Below are 18,283 nucleotides of genomic sequence, written 5' to 3'. Positions count from 1 at the left end.
CTAGCAGTTGGATTGTCACTCAGGGGTTATGGGACCAGTTCTCACTGGTAGTCCTTCTCAGGAACTTGGTCAAGTCTGTTGGTGCCTCAAGTCTTCACTTTTATCCTCAGTTGAGTACTATCTCTTATTAATGATAAATAACCCAAGTTCCTTAAGAGGAAAGGGCGATCCATGTAAATAAAACCTCTTCCACCTTCAGTTGTCTGTGGGTCTGTCTCAAGGCTAAGTCATCTTTTTGCTGCTTCCTACTCAGAATTTTACTCCCACAGATTGATTGCCCAGCTCACCACTCAGCTCAAGAAGAACAGAGAGAGAGATTCTTAAGGTTTCCTGCTCTCTGATCACATCAAGCTGGAAGTGCTTAATATCTGGGCTCTGAGATAAAAGCACCTAGTTACACATTTCTGGTTTGAGCAACTGAAGTGCTATCTTGGGATAGAGGTGGTTAACATCAAAAACACTCTTAAAGTCTATCCCTTGTCCTCCTGTCAATAAACTCCTCAAGAGTGGGGTAATTCTTCTTCTTCTTCCATGAAGTCTTGTTACAACATATATCAGAGTTCTCTAGACCACTGGGGAACTAGAAACATTTTCTGGTAATCTTTGCTCCACTGTTCAGTCTGATTTCCAGGTAACTTATTTATAAGTGGCAAACACAGCATTGTTGGAGCAGCTTCTGGCTGACTGATCTGGAGCGACAGAGCCAGAGGTGTGGCCCCAAAGCTTGGCAGCCATCAGAAGACTTTGTCATTCTGCTAGAAAGACATTAATGTGTTCTAGTTTTAAGAATGTATTAAATGTATCTATATCCTAAGTTCATATTTCCTAATACCATTCAACTAGTATGCAGATGACTTAGTTTTCACTTAGGTGACTTATGATTTACATAAAAATGTTATGGCATGTGGGCCCCATAGTGTAGCTGGCTAAAGTGGCATATATATTAAGAACACCATGGCTTAGGTGTTCTTGAGTTGTTATATGAGTACTTATTCCACAAAGAGTGCAGTTTGACACTGGTACATAAGAACAATATAAAAAGCTCTTATTGTTATACATAATGCTCTCAAACTTGCCCTTTTGTTTCCCAGAAAGGATAAAAATGTCATCATGGAACCCATTCTTTCATATGCTAAAAATATTAATAGTAAAACCATTTCTCCTAGCAGTGTCACTAGTTTTCTTTGTGGGAAGACTCAGTGCTTGCACGAACCATCAGCCTCAGGGATGTTCCTTCCCTTCCTGGCCCTCTCTGCAGCCTCAGCTGTCTTCCAGCCGCCTGCCTCCCACATCCTCCCAGATCCAAGATAATTAGTGCTTTCCCTACTTTCCTTATTTGTTGCTCTACAATTATGATTTATAAATAACCCACAAACAAGAAAAGCAGACTATTTGAACTTCTGCTTTGGTCTGTTCTGAATTTTTAAATGTGATCAGGTCATAGAAGTGAGCTCAGAGAGATACCAGTAGTTAGGAAGACAGAGTAGCATATTTTGGGGGGGGGGGCATATGCTTGACTCTCATATTCCTGCTTAGATAAGGAGGACAGTGGATCAGGAGGATGAGAGATTATAAATTAGCAGAAATGTAGTCCTGGAACTCAACACTCAACACAAAGGACCATTGATCTTTCATTTTTCTGATTAGTAGCCTGAGGCCCAGAACAGTCTAACAATTTGCATTGTCATTCTTTTCTTATTATTAGATTCTGTTCTTTTTGACATCATGTATGTGTGTATATTCTGATTACAAGCCCATACAACCTTCCTTTCTTCTCTCTCCCATCCTTGTCAGTGACCTCTCATTCCCTAAGAGTTCCTTGCCCCGATTCTTGACTTTTGGATTGATTTTTATGACCAGGGCCATCTGTGTAACCATTAGACTGTAACTATTTATTGGAGCTCATGGGGCTTTCAATAAGGACACAATTACCACTGTTGCTGAATTTATCAATAACAAATAGTTCCTTAGTAAGAGTCAAAGCCCCTTGAGTCCCACCTCCATCCATGCCTGACTGTTGATAGGCCTATTCTTGTGTAGAGCCAGTACAGACATCCAAACCACCCATGAGTTCATTATTACAAAGGCGAGGTCTTGCCCAGAGGATGGCATTCCACAGCCCTACTCACTGTCTTCTGGTTCTTACATTCTTTCCACTGCCTCTTCCAGAATGGTTTTGAAGAGAATCAGGTAAATGATAAACGTCTTGCTTAGGTAGGGTTGAACACTCTTATATCACTTGGGCTCAATACTTTGAGCATTCACTAACATTCAGTGGGAAAGAGCTTCTCTGAATAAAGATGAGTGTAACATTTCTCTGTAGATATAACACTAATATTTAGAAGACAGCTTGAACACTATATAAGTGAGGCTGAACAACAATACCCATTTAATTCATTAAGCCTAAAAGCTGTTCTGCCATGGGTTCTGTGTTTTTAACCAGGTTTACAGTATAGGCATGGATTCTCTACAATGGGCCAGGTCTTATCTTTATTCATAAAACAGTTGGTTTATCCCTATAAGAGTAGTATAATACACTGTCATTTTTAAAACTGCAGTATGTGTTTTTAAGATATACAATGTAATACCCTGGAGTATATAAAATATATAAAAAGTTAAAATAATCAAGATAAAAACATAGACAGGGTCTCACTGTGTAGTCTCGACTGGGCTTGACCTCGCTGTGTAGATAGACTGGTCTAGATCGTGGGATCCTCATGCCTTACTTTCCAAGGGCTAATACTGCATGTATGCCCTATCAGGTTCCACATCTTTGTTGTTATTATAAAATCTGTTCACCAAGTCAGTCTACAGGTACCATGTACTGACTTTGTTTTGGTAGTACTTAAAAGTTCCCAGGGCCTAAGATAAATTTTATATCAGTATTTTTTCTATTTTTTACAAGTATGGCCATTTTATTTGCATGAATTTCTATGAGTGTTTGCATGCCTGCTGCTGAGAGAGGCTAGAAGTAGACTTTAGATACCCTAGAACTAGATAGTTGTGAACTGCCATATGGATGCTGAGAATCAAACCTTAGTCATCTGGAAAGCATCGAATGCTTTTAAATGCTGAACCATCATCGTAGACCCTAAGATTTTAAGTAATTTAAATACAGTACAGATAATAGATCTTTTTCAAATTTGTTTTACTATGCCTTCTTAATATTCTTAGCTGCATGATATTTTTCAGAAGTCAGTTTAAACAATATTCACTTATCTCTCCCATGTACCTAGGGCAGCACTGTGTCTAACATCATGCTTCCTATTGTTGATTTGCTGTGCCAAGAAGACAGATAATGATTGTTTCCCATCTTGACTCCTGGAATTCCCAATTCCAACAGGAACCACAACTCCACAGCTTCCCCCCAATAGTGTCCCTGGACTGAGTCCACAATCTTTATTCTACAGGTTTTGTGCCCATTTGCTCTCTGGGGCTGTCCCAGATTGGCCGCATGAATCTTGGGACAGATGCCAGTACCTTCAAGTTTTATACCATGTGTGGACTCCAGGAGGGCTTTGAGCCTTTTGCGGTAAATATGAACCGAGATGTTGCTGTGTGGTTTAGCAAGCGCCTCCCAACATTTGTGAATGTGCCCAAGGATCATCCCCACATAGAGGTAAGATCATATGGTGGGTGGTCATAGCAGGGCGAGCAGGCCAAGGCACCCAGTTCCTACAGTCTTCCATCAACAAGCAGTGCTTACCTAAGTCCCTACCCTGGCTGCCTTGGGGTCTTCATACTACAGTTTACAAACCCTTACATCCAGGGAGAGACTACAGTCTTATACACAATTTTTCAGACTAGCTCCCAGTCTGGATCTCCAGATTCTTTGCCAACCTTCCTAAAATGGCATTGTCATAGTACTTCAGTGTCCAGAAACATTTTCTTCAAGAAGTTTGATACTTCTACTTGACATTATATACAATAGTAAACATGTATATTCCTCTATGCTCATAACTTGTCTTTGAGGCTTCGTTTATATTAATGCTGTTTTCAGCATTAGTATAAGTTGAAGTGTGAGATTTTATTATGGCACTTCCACCTTTAAGAAAAGCAAAACAAAAAACAAAAAACAAAAACTAATGATTGTAAAAAGCAAAATTTAGGTTCTGGGTCTGTTTAGATGAGGCCTCCCATGGTCTTATATGATGCACATGGAGAGAAGAATGCGTCCAAATGAACCAGCTCCACTGCAATGTTACTTGGGTTCAAGCCATTGATTGTTTCAACCTGTCTCTAAGTCCCACTAACTAACCTTCTAGAAGGTCTGGACCTGGCTAGCAGCAACTCTTCCTTGCTCCTCCTCCACTGAGCCTCAACATTCCTGGGTAGATGTTATTTCTCTGGTTGCTGAATTACTATAGTTTTAGAAGTGTGGTTCTTACATCTTGGAGGTATCATAACACACCTTTGAGAGATTAATAAATTCTAGACATAAGGGAAAATGTCCAGACCACATACACAAATGTGAGAATACTCATGGGCCCAGTATTAGAACTCTTCTCTCAAGAGAAGGGAAAGGTGTGGGTCAGGGAGAACCCTCTCAGAGGAGAAGGGTAGGGGAAGCAGGTAAAGAGCTCTGGGAGGAGGGACCAGGAGGGGAGACAGGGATAATATTTGGAAAGTAAAAAAATAAAATAATTAGTTTTTTTAAGTTATTTTTGGATAGGGAGATAGCTCAGTTGGTAAATTGTTTACCATGCAAAAATGAAGACCCAAGTTCAATCCACAGAACAGAGAAAGAGAGGAAGAGGCAGACAAAGTAGTTGTTAATATTTCAGGAACTCCTTTCTATAATGCCTGTGGCCCAGAGCTATGAATTGCCCCAGGATTTAGAGAAGGCTTGGGACACCTCTGCTCTAAGGCTAGGACTCTAGCACAGATGGAAATCTGTGGGGTCAAAGTGCCCTCCGAGAGAGTTTGTGTCTCTTCCTGAGTTTGAGATTTTCTGGTTCCCTTCTGTTAGATTTACTCATGATGCCCACTGACAAGGGAAATTTTTGGAAAGATTTTCCTTCATGAATTTACCCCCTGACTTAAAGGCCAGCGTTCTGTGGACACCACAGTGTATTACCCAGATAACCATACCTCTCTCCAGAGCTGAAGCTTTCTAGCCACAAAGCCCACATCATGAATATCACAGTCTGCTTTGTTGCTGGTAGTGTTTGTAGTCTGAAGAATGTCATGTTCTACATTAGGTCAGTGAAAGACAGAGACAGGGTCAAGATCACAACTTCCTCTATGTCAGGGTAAGGAGTCATGGTGATGTTCCCAGGTTGTGAGAATTGATGGCACCATGGACAGTCCTCCATGCCTCAAGGTGACCCACAAGACCTTCGGCACACAGAACAGCAATGCCAACATGATCTACTGCCGCCTGAGCATGCCCGTTGAATGCCATTCTTCTTTCAGCCACAGTCCCTGCCTAGACAGTGAAGCCTTCCAAAAAAGGTGAGGGCATGGAACAATCCTGTAATTCTCACACACACCAACTGTATCTACTTTTAGGTTGTCTTTCTGCTTATTTTTTTTTTAACCACGAGAAGTCATTTTAAGGTGACCTCTATTCTTTTAGTCAAGCAAAGAAATGGGGATGTAGATGATTGGTAAGAAAATTCTGTCTGTAAAGTATTTGCTGTGCAAACATTAAAACTTGTAAGGGTTTTTTATTGTTTTGTTTTTGTTTGGTTGTTTGTTTGAAGAAAGCTATGATAGCATATACCTTTACTCCCAGTGCTAGTGGGTCAGAAACAAGTCTTGGGTGCTCATTGGCCAGGAAGCCTCTCCCTGAACAAATAGATGGAGCTGAGGAACTGCCCAGGAGGTGGATCTCTGACCTCCATAGTCATTTACATACATGTGAATATGCTCCTACCTATACACACATGTGCATGTGCTCCTATGCACTCATGTGCATCCATACATCCATGTACCCTTGCATGCGTGCACACATTTGCACTTCCATAAATGTGCACACATGCACACACAAAGAAATGAGTATTTGTATATGCATACAAGTGCATGTAAGGTCATGTAGATATGGAGGTACACTGCAAAGAAGCCCATGCAGCTCAATAGAGTAACATCTAGAGAAGAAGTTTCTGGTCTCCTTGGAATCTCAGAGCTAGGACCTCTTTGTGTTTATACTTCTTGTAGTTTGGAAGCAAGAAGCCTGCTTCTTTGTGAAAGGAAAAATTTCTGGAGGCCAATCACCATCTTTGCATAGTTATGGGCATTTCCCAGCCTTGCCTCTGTGTGGCTCTTGAGTAATGTGATTTTTTTTTCCTTCCTGATAAGAAATAGATTCCTTGCTCTTTTCCCTTTGATGTCTATTTTTAATCACTGCTGTGTGCCTACTGTCTAATCTGTCTTGTCCAAATCTCTTGTAGCAATTCACTATCCATCAAGGGTTTGAATAAGCACAGCTGCTTGAGGGAGCATTGTAACCCATTCAGAGGCATCTCTACCTGTGTTGTTACAACCCCTCCTTCCTTCTCCACATTAACTTACAATCTGCAGCAGGGGGATGCTGGAACTCATAGTACTGCCTATGGCAGCAGCTAACAAATGAGCAACTCCCCAGACCAATTAGAGTCACTTGTGTATAGAAAACAGCCAGTTTCCTAAACCTGCCTTGATCGTTAAAGGTAGATCAATTGCCTGTCAGGACTGTGGGATTCTCTATACAACTGAATAACTGAAACATGGATTATCCCCCCCTAGGAAACAGATGCAAGAAATACTCTCTCACACAACAACAGTAAGTAAATGTGTTCAATTATGGCTTTAATTATTTGATTTGCTCTGCCTGGTAATATGCCCCATATAGCAAAGATTTGTCTAGAGATCTTCTTTAATTGTCAATTACTCTGTTTCATAATATACATTTGGATACTTCCAGAACATTTGTATGGTGTTTCTCAAATAAGGGAATGAAAACAGAGCTCAACCTGGAGCTCCTAATTGGGTATCATGTGTCCTTGTCGCCCATTTGCCACCAGGGACCCATCACTGCCTTAGTGATTGAAAGAAACATGACTTGGAAGAGTCCCAATTAAACCCTTTTGTTTGCACTTTTGTGTCAACTTCTATGAGTTGTTCCCTGGTGTCTCTGTTCGGTGCCAGTAGCAATCTTGAAAGCAATCAAAGAAGGAGCAGGAAGCCAGCCGGAGGATAGAAGCTACTTCAGGTTCCTTTCCACAGTGACAATAGACAGAAAAAATGCTTCCTAATTTCCTCATTTCATTCTTCCTTAGTGCCTGGCATCTATGGGAGAAGCACATGCCACTCTGTCTATAAAGTAACCCTTGAGTTTGTAAACTAAACAGCACCAAAACAAAGATTCTTGCTGCAGCAAATTATTTGCCTGCTATCTGTGGGCACTATGGTCAGCATTTATATATATATTTCCCCACTTAATCTCTCTTTAATTGACTTAATCACAACCCCGTGAGATACATGATATTGTGCACAGAAAAGACAAAACACTTACCCAAGTTCACACAATAATAATCAGTTGTGCCAAGGATTCAAGCCTAGTTTTTCCTGACTGATCTTTTTGTTTTCTCTCAGTCAAGAAAATCTGACAGAGTATAGTTAATGTAGTCGGTGTCATAAAGAAAGGAATGAAGTTGCCATCTTCCTTGGCACTGTAGATATTACTGTAACGCGGTGATAGGCCTCATAACCTGTGTGATCCTCTTTGAGAACTGCCGTCCTCACTACTGCCTATTGTTCACCTAAAGGTCGCACAGAGTGGGTTGGCTGCTGGGCATAAGCGTTTTCTTTTTCAGCTTCTTTCTCAAAACTTTGCATTAAAAAAGCCTTGGTCTATGTCTAGTGTGTAGCACAGTATACCTTCAACAGTGTTTTCCTTGAGCCAGGCATGGTGACACAGGCCATGGAAGGAGGGTTGCCATGTTCAAAGCCAGCTTGACCCTGGGTTCGGTCCCCAGCCGAAAAAAAAAAAAAAAAAAAAAAAAAAAAAAAAAAAAGAACCAAAGCCAGCTTGAGCTACAAAGTAATACCCAATAGGAAAAGAAAAAGGAAAAGAAACTCTTGATGTGTGCTTCTTTACAAAAATGAGACACGTGTGCTACCAAATAATTTTATCTCTCAGCTCTGTTCCCCAGACAGACACTACTCACGCACTCTGTTGTCCCCCTCCACAGCAATGCTACTATGCTATCCGCATTTTTGCTGGGCAGGACCCATCATGTGTCTGGGTTGGATGGGTGACTCCAGACTACCATTTATACAGTGAAAAGTTTGACCTGAATAAAAACTGCACCGTGACTGTCACCCTGGGAGATGAAAGGGGCCGGGTTCATGAAAGGTAAGGGGGTCGCGCTTCCAGCACTTTATTTACACCCCACCCCACACCCCAATGAAGGAAGCATCCCAGCCCACCTTAAATGGTGAGTAGGAACGTAACCGTTTAAAAATCATTAAGGAAACTGGGGTCCCCATGACAGTGGAAGGGAGTGTTTGTACAGGCAGAGGCTCATCTCAGCACATACAGAATTCACAACCTAGGGATGGGAGAGAAAGATAAGTAGTTGGACTTAGAAAGCCCTCTCCACATTTGGTTCCATGATTTTGAGGCAGGCACCAGTTACTACAACATCAGAACAAGACAGAAAAAGTAACCATGTACCTAAGAGAAGCCAGTTCGGAGGAAATTAAACAGATGATCAGTAGCACACAGCAACTAACAAATCAGAGCCCCTTGTCCCAAGAGTTTATGATATCTCAAAGCAGAAAGGATATAGAGATGTGAGAAACCATGAACAAGAACCAGGTCTACCTAGGTCTGACTCTGTCCATTGGCACCGCTGCCCAGATGTGTCCCAAACATGATCTTAAAACCTATGTCACATCATCTGCCTACTTCCTCTCCTCTGGGTTTGGAACATCATCTCCCTGTGTAGTGCTGTACCGAGATGTGGTATATTTCTTCTCAGGGAAACATTTACACCCTACAAAGTCAGGACTTTTTATACAGTAGGGCTCATCGAAACCTGTGAGCCATGGAAGAACCATGTCACCCCTGTAGGCAGATGAGTAAGAGAACAGGCTCTGAACTCAAGTTTAGATACTGACTAGGCTGGAAACTAATTTTCAGTCACTTTCTAGCCATGTGAGCTTGAACTTTGATTCCCTTATATATAAAATGAAAATAAGTATTCAAATCCCAGAGTGCTATAAGAAGTAAATGAGTTAATTTGTAAAAGAATGCTTAAGAGAGTGACTTATCTCAAAGGCTTGATAAATATTAACTCTTACTGTCAGCACTTAAAGCAAGACCTGGCACACTTCGGTGCTCAATAATTTGCAGTCCTTTGTCTGACATAATAAGCAATAAACACAAAATTGAGTTCTACATGTTTCAGGGCATTTTAAATTTGGTATCTTTAAAATATACACAAAGCCTGCCAGTTCACAGTACACAGTTCAATACATCAGTAATTGAATTCTGTAATTTATAAAGCAGGGATAGCATGGCTTGAGTTCAAACTTTATAGAAATCTATCCATGGCTATAAATGGAAGACTCAATTTGCAGAGGTCTCTGTCTCTGCCTAAGGGCACTCATCCCAAGAAAACAGCCCCATTATTGTCCCGATCGTAAGAAAGGAAAGGAAAGGGGTGTGTACTCATAAAGGGGATTTCCACTCACAAGAGAAAGTAGCAGATTTCTACAAACAGAAGGAAACAGAATATCTTAATTCAGCCTAGGTTTTCTAAAGATTAGTTTAGAGAAGTAAACACCCTTCTCGGTTCAAGGAACTGTCCACCACGCAGTGCTGAATGCATGGTCTGGTTTCCTTCACGCTGCTGGCTGATATAGCTGAGCCACAATGAGAAGTTAGGCCAAGCTATCAGATAGGTCTGTGTGTTCGAAGGGGTTTCTCTTGCATCAAGTAGAGAATCAATTGTTCTTTAACCTAACAAAGGCCCCATCACATCACTTCAAAGACCCAGGTCCTTCAGCTGTACCATAGGTGAGCTGGAAAGGGGCAGAACTGACTGCTTCGACACCACCACATTACATTGTCTGCGGCCTATCTCCTCAAAAGCTCACTCTAGGTATAAAATCCTGCAATTAAAAAAAATGATAGCTCGGAGTGCAGCCCAGTGGTAGAGCCCTTCCTTGCTCTGCATAGGATTCTGGGCTTGATTCCCACCATTGCAAAAAATGAAAAGAATAAGAAATTTGGCTTGGGAACCTTTGAAGGCTTTTGGTCATCACCGCATGCCTTTAAATAGAAGACCACATGGAGTTCTACACTCTGGAAGTTGGTAGACAGCTAGTGAGAGAGGAACCTATGTGGTTATTTGGCTATTTAGTCGTGAGGTCAGCAGACTTCTTGAGAGTAGGAAGTACAGTGTAGTGCAGTTCAGGGAGCTGGGAGGCCATCAGAGACAAACAGTCTATCTGGATCCTAGTTGCAATTCTAAAGAATATGGGCCAAGTTGTCAAGCACTTTATGGCCTGTGATCCTAAGGCCAGACAGGGATGCTGAACCCAGATTACTGATTTTGCATCTCATACCAAACTCCTCTGTAGATTTGCCTGAGGTAGTCTCTTTGCTGTGCTTTGATTTCCTGTCCCTAAAATGGGAGTATTACTCTCCTCAGTATCAGAAGATTGAATTGCTAATGAGTTGAGAAATAGCGATCTGAATACTGAGTTCGTTGGAAGGAGGAGGCCATACTGCCACATCCCCACACACAATGGCTCATGCCTGAGTAAATTTAGTTTTCATTCAAGAAAACAATTGTGTAGGGATAATGGTAAAATTTCACAGAGAGGGTTCTGAGGCATTTTACAAGTGAGTTGTGATTTCAAACCATGGAAACCATATTCTATAACTCCTCTCTTTTCTCTGGTTATCAGTGTGAAACGTAGCAACTGCTATATGGTCTGGGGTGGGGACATTGTAGCCAGTTCCCAGAGATCAAGCCGGAGCAATGTGGACCTGGAGATTGGCTGCCTTCTAGATCTGGCAATGGGAATGTTGTCCTTCTCTGCGAATGGGAAGGAACTTGGCACCTGCTACCAGGTAGGTGTGGCTTCTGGGGCTGAGCTGTTACTTTGGACCTTGGGCTTGGGATTTATGGTTATGTTCTTAATTCTTTTCCACTCTCATCATCCTCCCCAATCCCACTGGTGAGCCCATGCAGACTACTGGCTATTAAATTAGCAAATACAGGGTGATTGTATTTTATACAGAGAGAACATATGTTTATGTATCAAATGACTTCTATACACTGGTCTTCTTTTAAGAGGAAACAGCAGTTTTTCCTTACTGAGTTCTGAAAGATTATTCATGTACTCTAAAAGTATTTCTCTGATGCCTTTATGTTGTCTGTGATAGATAAGATGGAAAATTAAAGATTTAAAGTGACAGAAATACTTGTCACTTGAAGACACTTTTTTACTCAAATAGAAACTGATGGAAACTATGTGTTCCAGTCACTGAGAGGTTATTTTTGCTCCCAATGGATACCCAATGCGATCCCTTCAGATCTGTTTTGTAAGTCACATGTTTTCCTATTTCACAAACTGTAAACTTTAATGGAATTCCTTAGGAAAACCTTCAATTACACGCCTATCATTAACCACCATGTCATATGTGTTCTTCTTGAAAGCCATGTGAACCTGGAAAAATGTCATGCCTTCTATTTTCTTAAAATCATGATAAACGTTTAGTCCACTAAAATCTGAGAATACTTCAAGAAGAAACCTGTCTAACCTCAAAAACAACGACTTTATGAAATTCGTAGGCAAATGGTTGGAACTGGAAAATATCATCCTGAGTGAGCTAACCCAATCACAGAAAAACACACATGGTATGCACTCATTGATAAGTGGCTATTAGCCCAAATGCTTGAATTACCCTAGTTGCCTAGAACAAATGAAACTCAAGACGGATGATCAAAATGTGAAGGCTTCACTCCTTCTTTAAAAGGGGAACAAGAATACCCTTGGCAGGGAAGAGAGAGGCAAAGATTAAAACAGAGACTGAAGGAACACCCATTCAGAGCCTGCCCCACATGTGGCCCATACATATACAGCCACCCAATTAGACGAGATGGATGAAGCAAAGAAGTGCAGACTGACAGGAGCCGGATGTAGATCGCTCCTGAGAGACACAGCCAGAATACAGCAAATACAGAGGCAAATGCCAGCAGCAAACCACTGAACTGAGAACGGGACCCCCGTTGAAGGAATCAGAGAAAGAACTGGAAGAGCTTGAAGGGGCTTGAGACCCCATATGTACAACAATGCCAAGCAACCAGAGCTTCCAGGGACTAAGGCACTACCTAAAGACTATACATGGACTGACCCTGGACTCTGACCTCATAGGTTGCAATGAATATCCTAGTAAGAGCACCAGTGGAAGGGGAAGCCCTGGGTCTTGCTAAGACTGAACCCCCAGTGAACTAGACTGTCGAGGGGAAGGCGGCAATGGGGGGAGGGTGGGGAGGGGAACACCCATAAGGAAGGGGGGAGGAAGGATGTTTGCCCTGGAAACCGGAAAGGAATAACACCGAAATGTACATAAGAAATACTCAAGTTAAAAAAAAAAAAAAGAAGAAGAAGAGAGAGAGTCAGAAGAGAGACAGTCAGAGAGAGAGAGAGAGAGAGAGAGAGAGAGTCAGAAGAGAGAGAGTCAGAAGAGAGAGAGTCAGAAGAGATAGAGGTCAGAAGATTGTATCAAGTTTCCTGAGTAAAACTGCTTGAAAAAAAAAAAAAAAAAAGAAACCTGTCTAACCAAGCATTTCTCAGGTTACTGGAACGAGAAATTGCTTTGTTGACCTTAACCTGTAGTACGCTCGAGCCCAGAGACCCATAAAGTCTACTATAGGAAGTGTTGTGTAGAGGGATTACATTCCCAAGAAATCCCAGCACTACTAAGCACAGGACAGTGAGTCATGTGTATGTATAGGAAGAATTTGCTAAACCAATTACAAGAAGATCTTTCTCCCATGAAGAGCAATCAGGAAAGTTTCATTAAAGAAAAATCTTGGGTTTGAGAGCATGAGAAGAGTGGTATTCTAGGGAGCTACAGTGGGTAAGCAGATAGAATGACAATGGCCTATATGATTGGTAACAAGGGTTGCATTTGGAGAGGGAGGGAGGGAGGTATGCATAGAAAATAGGGAGCTATGGAAGTTCTCTGAGCATGAGTGATGTGCAGTAATTAAGGAAGCTAATTGTAGTCTCTTAGGGTCAGCAGCTTAGAGAACCATACCAGATATACAATACCCTGTGGTTACATAATAGATTAAAGCCCTGGTCAGCCCCAGGTCACAGTCTTTAGATTGTAAGGCCTGTAGGCAACCATCTGTCTTGTTTCTGCTTGGAGAGATGGACTAAAGTGTATAGCAAACACAGCAGTCCTTCCGGTGCCGAAAGATTCACTCACCAAAAATGCTAGGTGGACCTAACTTTGTCTACATGTCAGAAGCAGCTCACTGACAGGGAGGCAGCTTACCTGTCTCTCTAGCAGTCCCCGCAGTGAATGGCACACTGAGAACTTCCTCCTATGAGGAACATAGTCAACACTTGGCAAGCTTGCCTGGCAGCCGATGGCCTAGCCACTTCCAGAAAGAGGTATTTGTGAAGCCAGGCTCTGGGGAAGAAAGTAAAGTACTCCTCTGGTATTTTCTGACTATGATGCTTCCCTTGGCCCACATCCCTTGAGAAGCTTTTACGTACATTACTGCTGTCCTTCAGAATCCATTAGTGTTTTCCCATTAACTTCTGAAACGGGCTGGACTGCAGGGTCCCTCCTGAGCCGCAGAGAATTCGGGAGCATCTAATAACTTTTATGACCTGTTGGACTTTGGAGTTCTGCAAACATTAAGGAATAAGCAACAAAGCAAGATGCCATTCACAGGAGCAGTGACTTGCCTGTCTCAGAAAAGAGATCATGAGGCTAAAATACTATAGCCAAAAGAAGGACACTTCTGCTACTTCATCATATCCCGCGTGGTCATTCCTATGCAACATCAGGCTGGACCACTCAGTACATTCATACTCTTCTCCTGCTGCTCAGTGTTCCAATCCCGAAGAACTTTGCTGGGTGGCAGAGTGGTCGAACTCTGCTGAGGGTCCTTAGGAGGTCCTGCTCAACTAGTCCTTCCTAATTCTGCTGAGACAGAAGCATGTCCAGCCATATGTCGCGTCCCTGTCAGCTGGGCACTGTTATGCACAGCTATAGCCATTTTCATTTTTCAATTATCTCAAGAGAAACAGGCCAGCAATATTTATCCACTGGCCTTCAATTCAGAAGGGATCCAGATAATGAAAGAAAGATTCTCTTCAACACTGTTTCCAGGCTTCCCATTCAATGGTGCCGTGCATTCGAAAATCCTCTCTCTCTCCCACTTAATGTGATCAGTAGAAAAATGAGAACCAAAATATACATTCGAGAGTTAGCCCTGAGTAACTAACTGCCCTCCATCAGCTGTATAAAAGGAGGAGCTGGCTGTGAGATTCAGATTTATGAGAGAGGCTAGCGATATAGATTCTGGCCAGTTTCTAAGGCCTGACCTTCATGCATGATTAGAAATGGTATGTCTATCAGTACGAGGACAAATAGATCAACCAGTGATAAAAAGAACCATAGCTTCGAAAATGGAGAAAGGCCATGGTAGCTGGAGTCCAGCTGCTCACTGCACCGGAGCAGGGGCAGCCCCTCCAGTGAGTCTTCCCAGGGTGGAGTCCGGCTCCGTGCTCCTCGTCCATGGTGCGGCAGCTGGCACCTCATGAGCATTCCCTGGAATTTCCTGTAAGCCTAACTGGCTTGGCTGGGCTTGCATTTGCTCTTCTGCCTAACAAGTTGTCATAAAATTAGTGGTTTAAAACGACCCGAGTTCATTACTTCCCAGGTCTGTGGGCTTGCCAGATGCTCGGGCTCTCTTATGAGGCAAAAACCAAGGCACCTGCTGGGCAGAGCCAGGCTGTTCTCTGGAGGATCTGGAAAAAAACCCTTTCTGAGTTTTTCTGAGTTGTTAACAGTGGCCAGTTCTCCATGCTGTAGGGTTACTGTTCTGTGAGGCCCTGTGTTCTTACTGACTGTGGTAGCATGGCTCACTCTCTGCCAGCAGAGTGCCTACAGTCCGTTCACATCTTCAGAGCATGGCCTTCTCATACTTCAGATCTCGACAAGTTTCCCCTCTATCTGCACAAAAGAAAAAACACACACACACACACACACACACACACACACACACACACACACACACACACACACACACACACAAACTCTGCTTGGAAGCTACCCTAGTGTAATTAGATAAAGCTCACATCTTTTTCCAGCCCAAGTTCAACTGGTTAACAGCTTTTCTTACACATGCATAATCCCATGTCCCATTAACATAATCACAGAAATAAATCCAGAGTCCTCCAGAGCCTTCTAGAATTATATTTACCACATCACTAATACCATTTTCCCCTCTGGTATACCCCCGAGGAGACTATGCTTCTGTTTTCTTCTTGTTTTACGCCTAAACAAAAATCTGCATTGTTCATCATGGTGAGAGTATGCACAACACAAGGAAATATTCTGTCTGAAGGCTTTCAAAGCAGTCCCTGAGTCAGATGTGAGGAGAGTCTGGGACTTTGGTTGATCGGTTTATAAAGTTCGCAATAAGTCATCCTTGAAGGAACAGAAACCATCTCATATAAGCCAGGCTGTTTAAATGAAAATCTTATTCAAAGGAATTATAGCCTCCACATTTTTGTACTTCTCTATTTGCTAATAAAATGAGGGCCCTAAGGATAATGTACTCTCAGGGTATAGTCAATATAGTTACCCATCCTTGAATCTGTAGGCAGAGAGAGTTGCAACAATTCCAAAGTGACTGCATTTACTTAATGGTAGTGGGCTAATATCACCGAAGTCTGTATACATCAAAGTGAACCAGTAGTAAGTGGAGCCCTGATGTCATATGCAAATGCCTCACGCAAAGTTAGAAGCCAACCAGAGGACCTCAGACCCTTTAACATAAGATAGCAAGTGTAAAGGCTACAGAAGCATCCAGAGCAGCCCAGGGAGAAGGCAAGGGCCACATTACAATAAAGAACCTTAAAGTCCTTGCCGGTACAGCATCAGTTCTCAATTGCTGTGTGTGTGTGTGTCTGCCCCAGCCCAGAACATTTGGCAATATCAGAAGACCTCGTTGGTCATTAGGATTATGATGTGCTCACAGATACATAATGGGTACAGGACAGAGATGTCACTTCCTTTTCTACAGTGCTCAGATTAGCTACCCCGATGAGTTACCAGGGCCAACAATCAGACTGGGGATAAGAATCTTCACTGCGGGGTGTCCTGGTCTGCCTGGTGAACCTGCCATTTGCCTTCAAAAATGATCTTAAATCACTACCCAAACATACTGCTATTCAGTAGCCATCAGTGTATTGCCTGACTAGTGAGGAATGGATATCTCTGGCCTTGTGACTCTGATCCTGAACCCCAGGCAAAGCTGCTGGCTGCCAGTACCTAAGGCACACAGAAAAGCTGTAAGCTATTTTATTCCAAAGCAGAAAGGACTTACGGCCTGGAGCGGTTTCAGTCTCCAGTAAGACAAACCAGGGCTCTGAGAATGTCTGATCAGAGGGAAATGGCCAGGCAGGCAGGCGGTTGTCTTCTCTCAGCTGATCTTAAATGAGATGACTAACTACCAAAGCCAGTGGCTTAGCAAACTGTGATCTCATAGCCCTGGGCAAACCTCTTGATTTGTTTTGGTTTTCAGGTGGAGCCTAACACCAAAGTATTCCCAGCAGTCTTCCTCCAGCCTACAAGCACTTCCTTGTTTCAGTTTGAACTTGGAAAACTGAAGGTATTTATCTGAGCCCACCCTCCCACCCCACACACAGTTAATGCCCATACCAAGGGAGGCAGCGCTGACCATCCCAGGGAAACCTCAGGCATTAGAACGCAGGGAAGAGCTCTTGCTTGCTTCTCATCTACCTCCCTGCCTCTCAGGCCTCTAAAATTTGCTGGGAAGTTGATGACAGAATACGCCTTCTTGTTTTCCTTTCCTTCCACGCATTTTGGCTGTTGAGAGGATTGATTAATTTTCACGTAAGCTGTTGTGTATCGTTGTAATTAACGGTGGCAAAGCCTTTGGAGATCCTCAGGATACATGGTACCATAACTTATAACAGCTATATTGATGATCCCGAGCCAGGTGCATGATCCAGCAACCGAGATGCTCCCAGTGACAGGCCTCTTCTTCTCTGATGTCTTTCTACCTTGCCCCAGAATGCAATGCCTCTGTCAGCAGCCATATTTAAGAGTGAAGAGAAGAACCCCATCCCACAGTGTCCACCTAGGCTGGATGTCCAAACCATCCAGCCTGTGCTCTGGAGCCGCATGCCCAGCAGCTTCCTCAAAGTGGAGACCGAGCGGGTGAGCGAGCGCCATGGCTGGGTGGTGCAGTGCCTAGAACCCCTGCAAATGATGGCACTCCACATCCCTGAGGAGAACAGGTACTGGGGTGGGGGGGACATGAAGGGAGGGACAGTACTGGGAAGCCAGAAAGTTCCAGAGGGAAGCAGGGGCATCTGCAGTGGAGCCTAATCTGTCCTAAGATAACTATAGTTGATTTCCCACAGTACCTCAGTTCTGTCCTTTCTCCTTCCCAATGCCATCATTCACTCAGAAACAGTGGTGAATATATGCACCATGGTGCCCCAGTCAGGGTACCTTCTGAAGACTAGTAATCTGGAAATACATCCATGCCTTTAATTAAAATACAAGCCATCCTGAAATATACTTTATTTACTTTTACAAAAAGACAAGGAATGACTCATGTTAGTTTGGTTTAGTGAACTAAGAATCCTGGTCCTCAGGTCTCTTTGTTAAGAGGATTGTGACAGGTTTCAATCCCAGCGCTTTCGCTTTCTGGATATGTGGTTTGGTAAGCTGCTCACATACTCTAAGCCACACCCACCTCAGCCAAAGAGAAGCCCACCCACACTGTTGCTAGGATGAGAGTGAGGTCCTGTAGGTGAAATCCAGTGCCATTTCTGGCCATAGTGAGAGCTGAGTGAGTTTTATTGTTGTGGATGTTATTATCCCCAATGTCCCTTCACTGAAGAGTATGTGCATGGAGCTGGAGAAATGGCTCACTGGTTATGGTCCTTGCAGAGGACCTAGGTTCAACTCCACAACAATACATAACTTCAATCTGAGGAGCTCTATTGTCCCTTTCAGACCTCTGTGGACACCACAAATACACACAGTATACATTAATAT

The 18,283-nt window shown here is 42.9% G+C and overlaps 1 protein-coding gene across 4 annotated transcripts in view; it reads left to right on the top strand.

The window, feature by feature from the left end:
• The window catches only part of Ryr3 (ryanodine receptor 3), a 528,612-nt gene that overhangs the window by 323,781 nt on the left and 186,548 nt on the right, over positions 1 to 18,283 (top strand). For all 4 annotated transcript variants that reach the window (XR_004388016.1, XM_032903887.1, XM_032903885.1 and 1 more), the window contains exons 28-34: positions 3,411 to 3,619; positions 5,279 to 5,454; positions 6,727 to 6,763; positions 8,175 to 8,338; positions 10,903 to 11,068; positions 16,776 to 16,862; positions 17,288 to 17,514. Coding sequence is in view for 3 of the 4 variants with exons in the window: in XM_032903887.1 (XP_032759778.1) it covers positions 3,411 to 3,619; positions 5,279 to 5,454; positions 6,727 to 6,763; positions 8,175 to 8,338; positions 10,903 to 11,068; positions 16,776 to 16,862; positions 17,288 to 17,514 (1,066 nt within the window). In the remaining variant the exon portion in view is untranslated. The remainder of the gene's footprint in view (positions 1 to 3,410; positions 3,620 to 5,278; positions 5,455 to 6,726; positions 6,764 to 8,174; positions 8,339 to 10,902; positions 11,069 to 16,775; positions 16,863 to 17,287; positions 17,515 to 18,283) is intronic.

The sequence above is a fragment of the Rattus rattus genome, chromosome 5 (genome assembly GCF_011064425.1).
Source record: "Rattus rattus isolate New Zealand chromosome 5, Rrattus_CSIRO_v1, whole genome shotgun sequence".
Classification (NCBI taxonomy): domain Eukaryota; kingdom Metazoa; phylum Chordata; class Mammalia; order Rodentia; family Muridae; genus Rattus; species Rattus rattus.
This window is presented reverse-complemented; position numbering and strand designations above follow the sequence as displayed.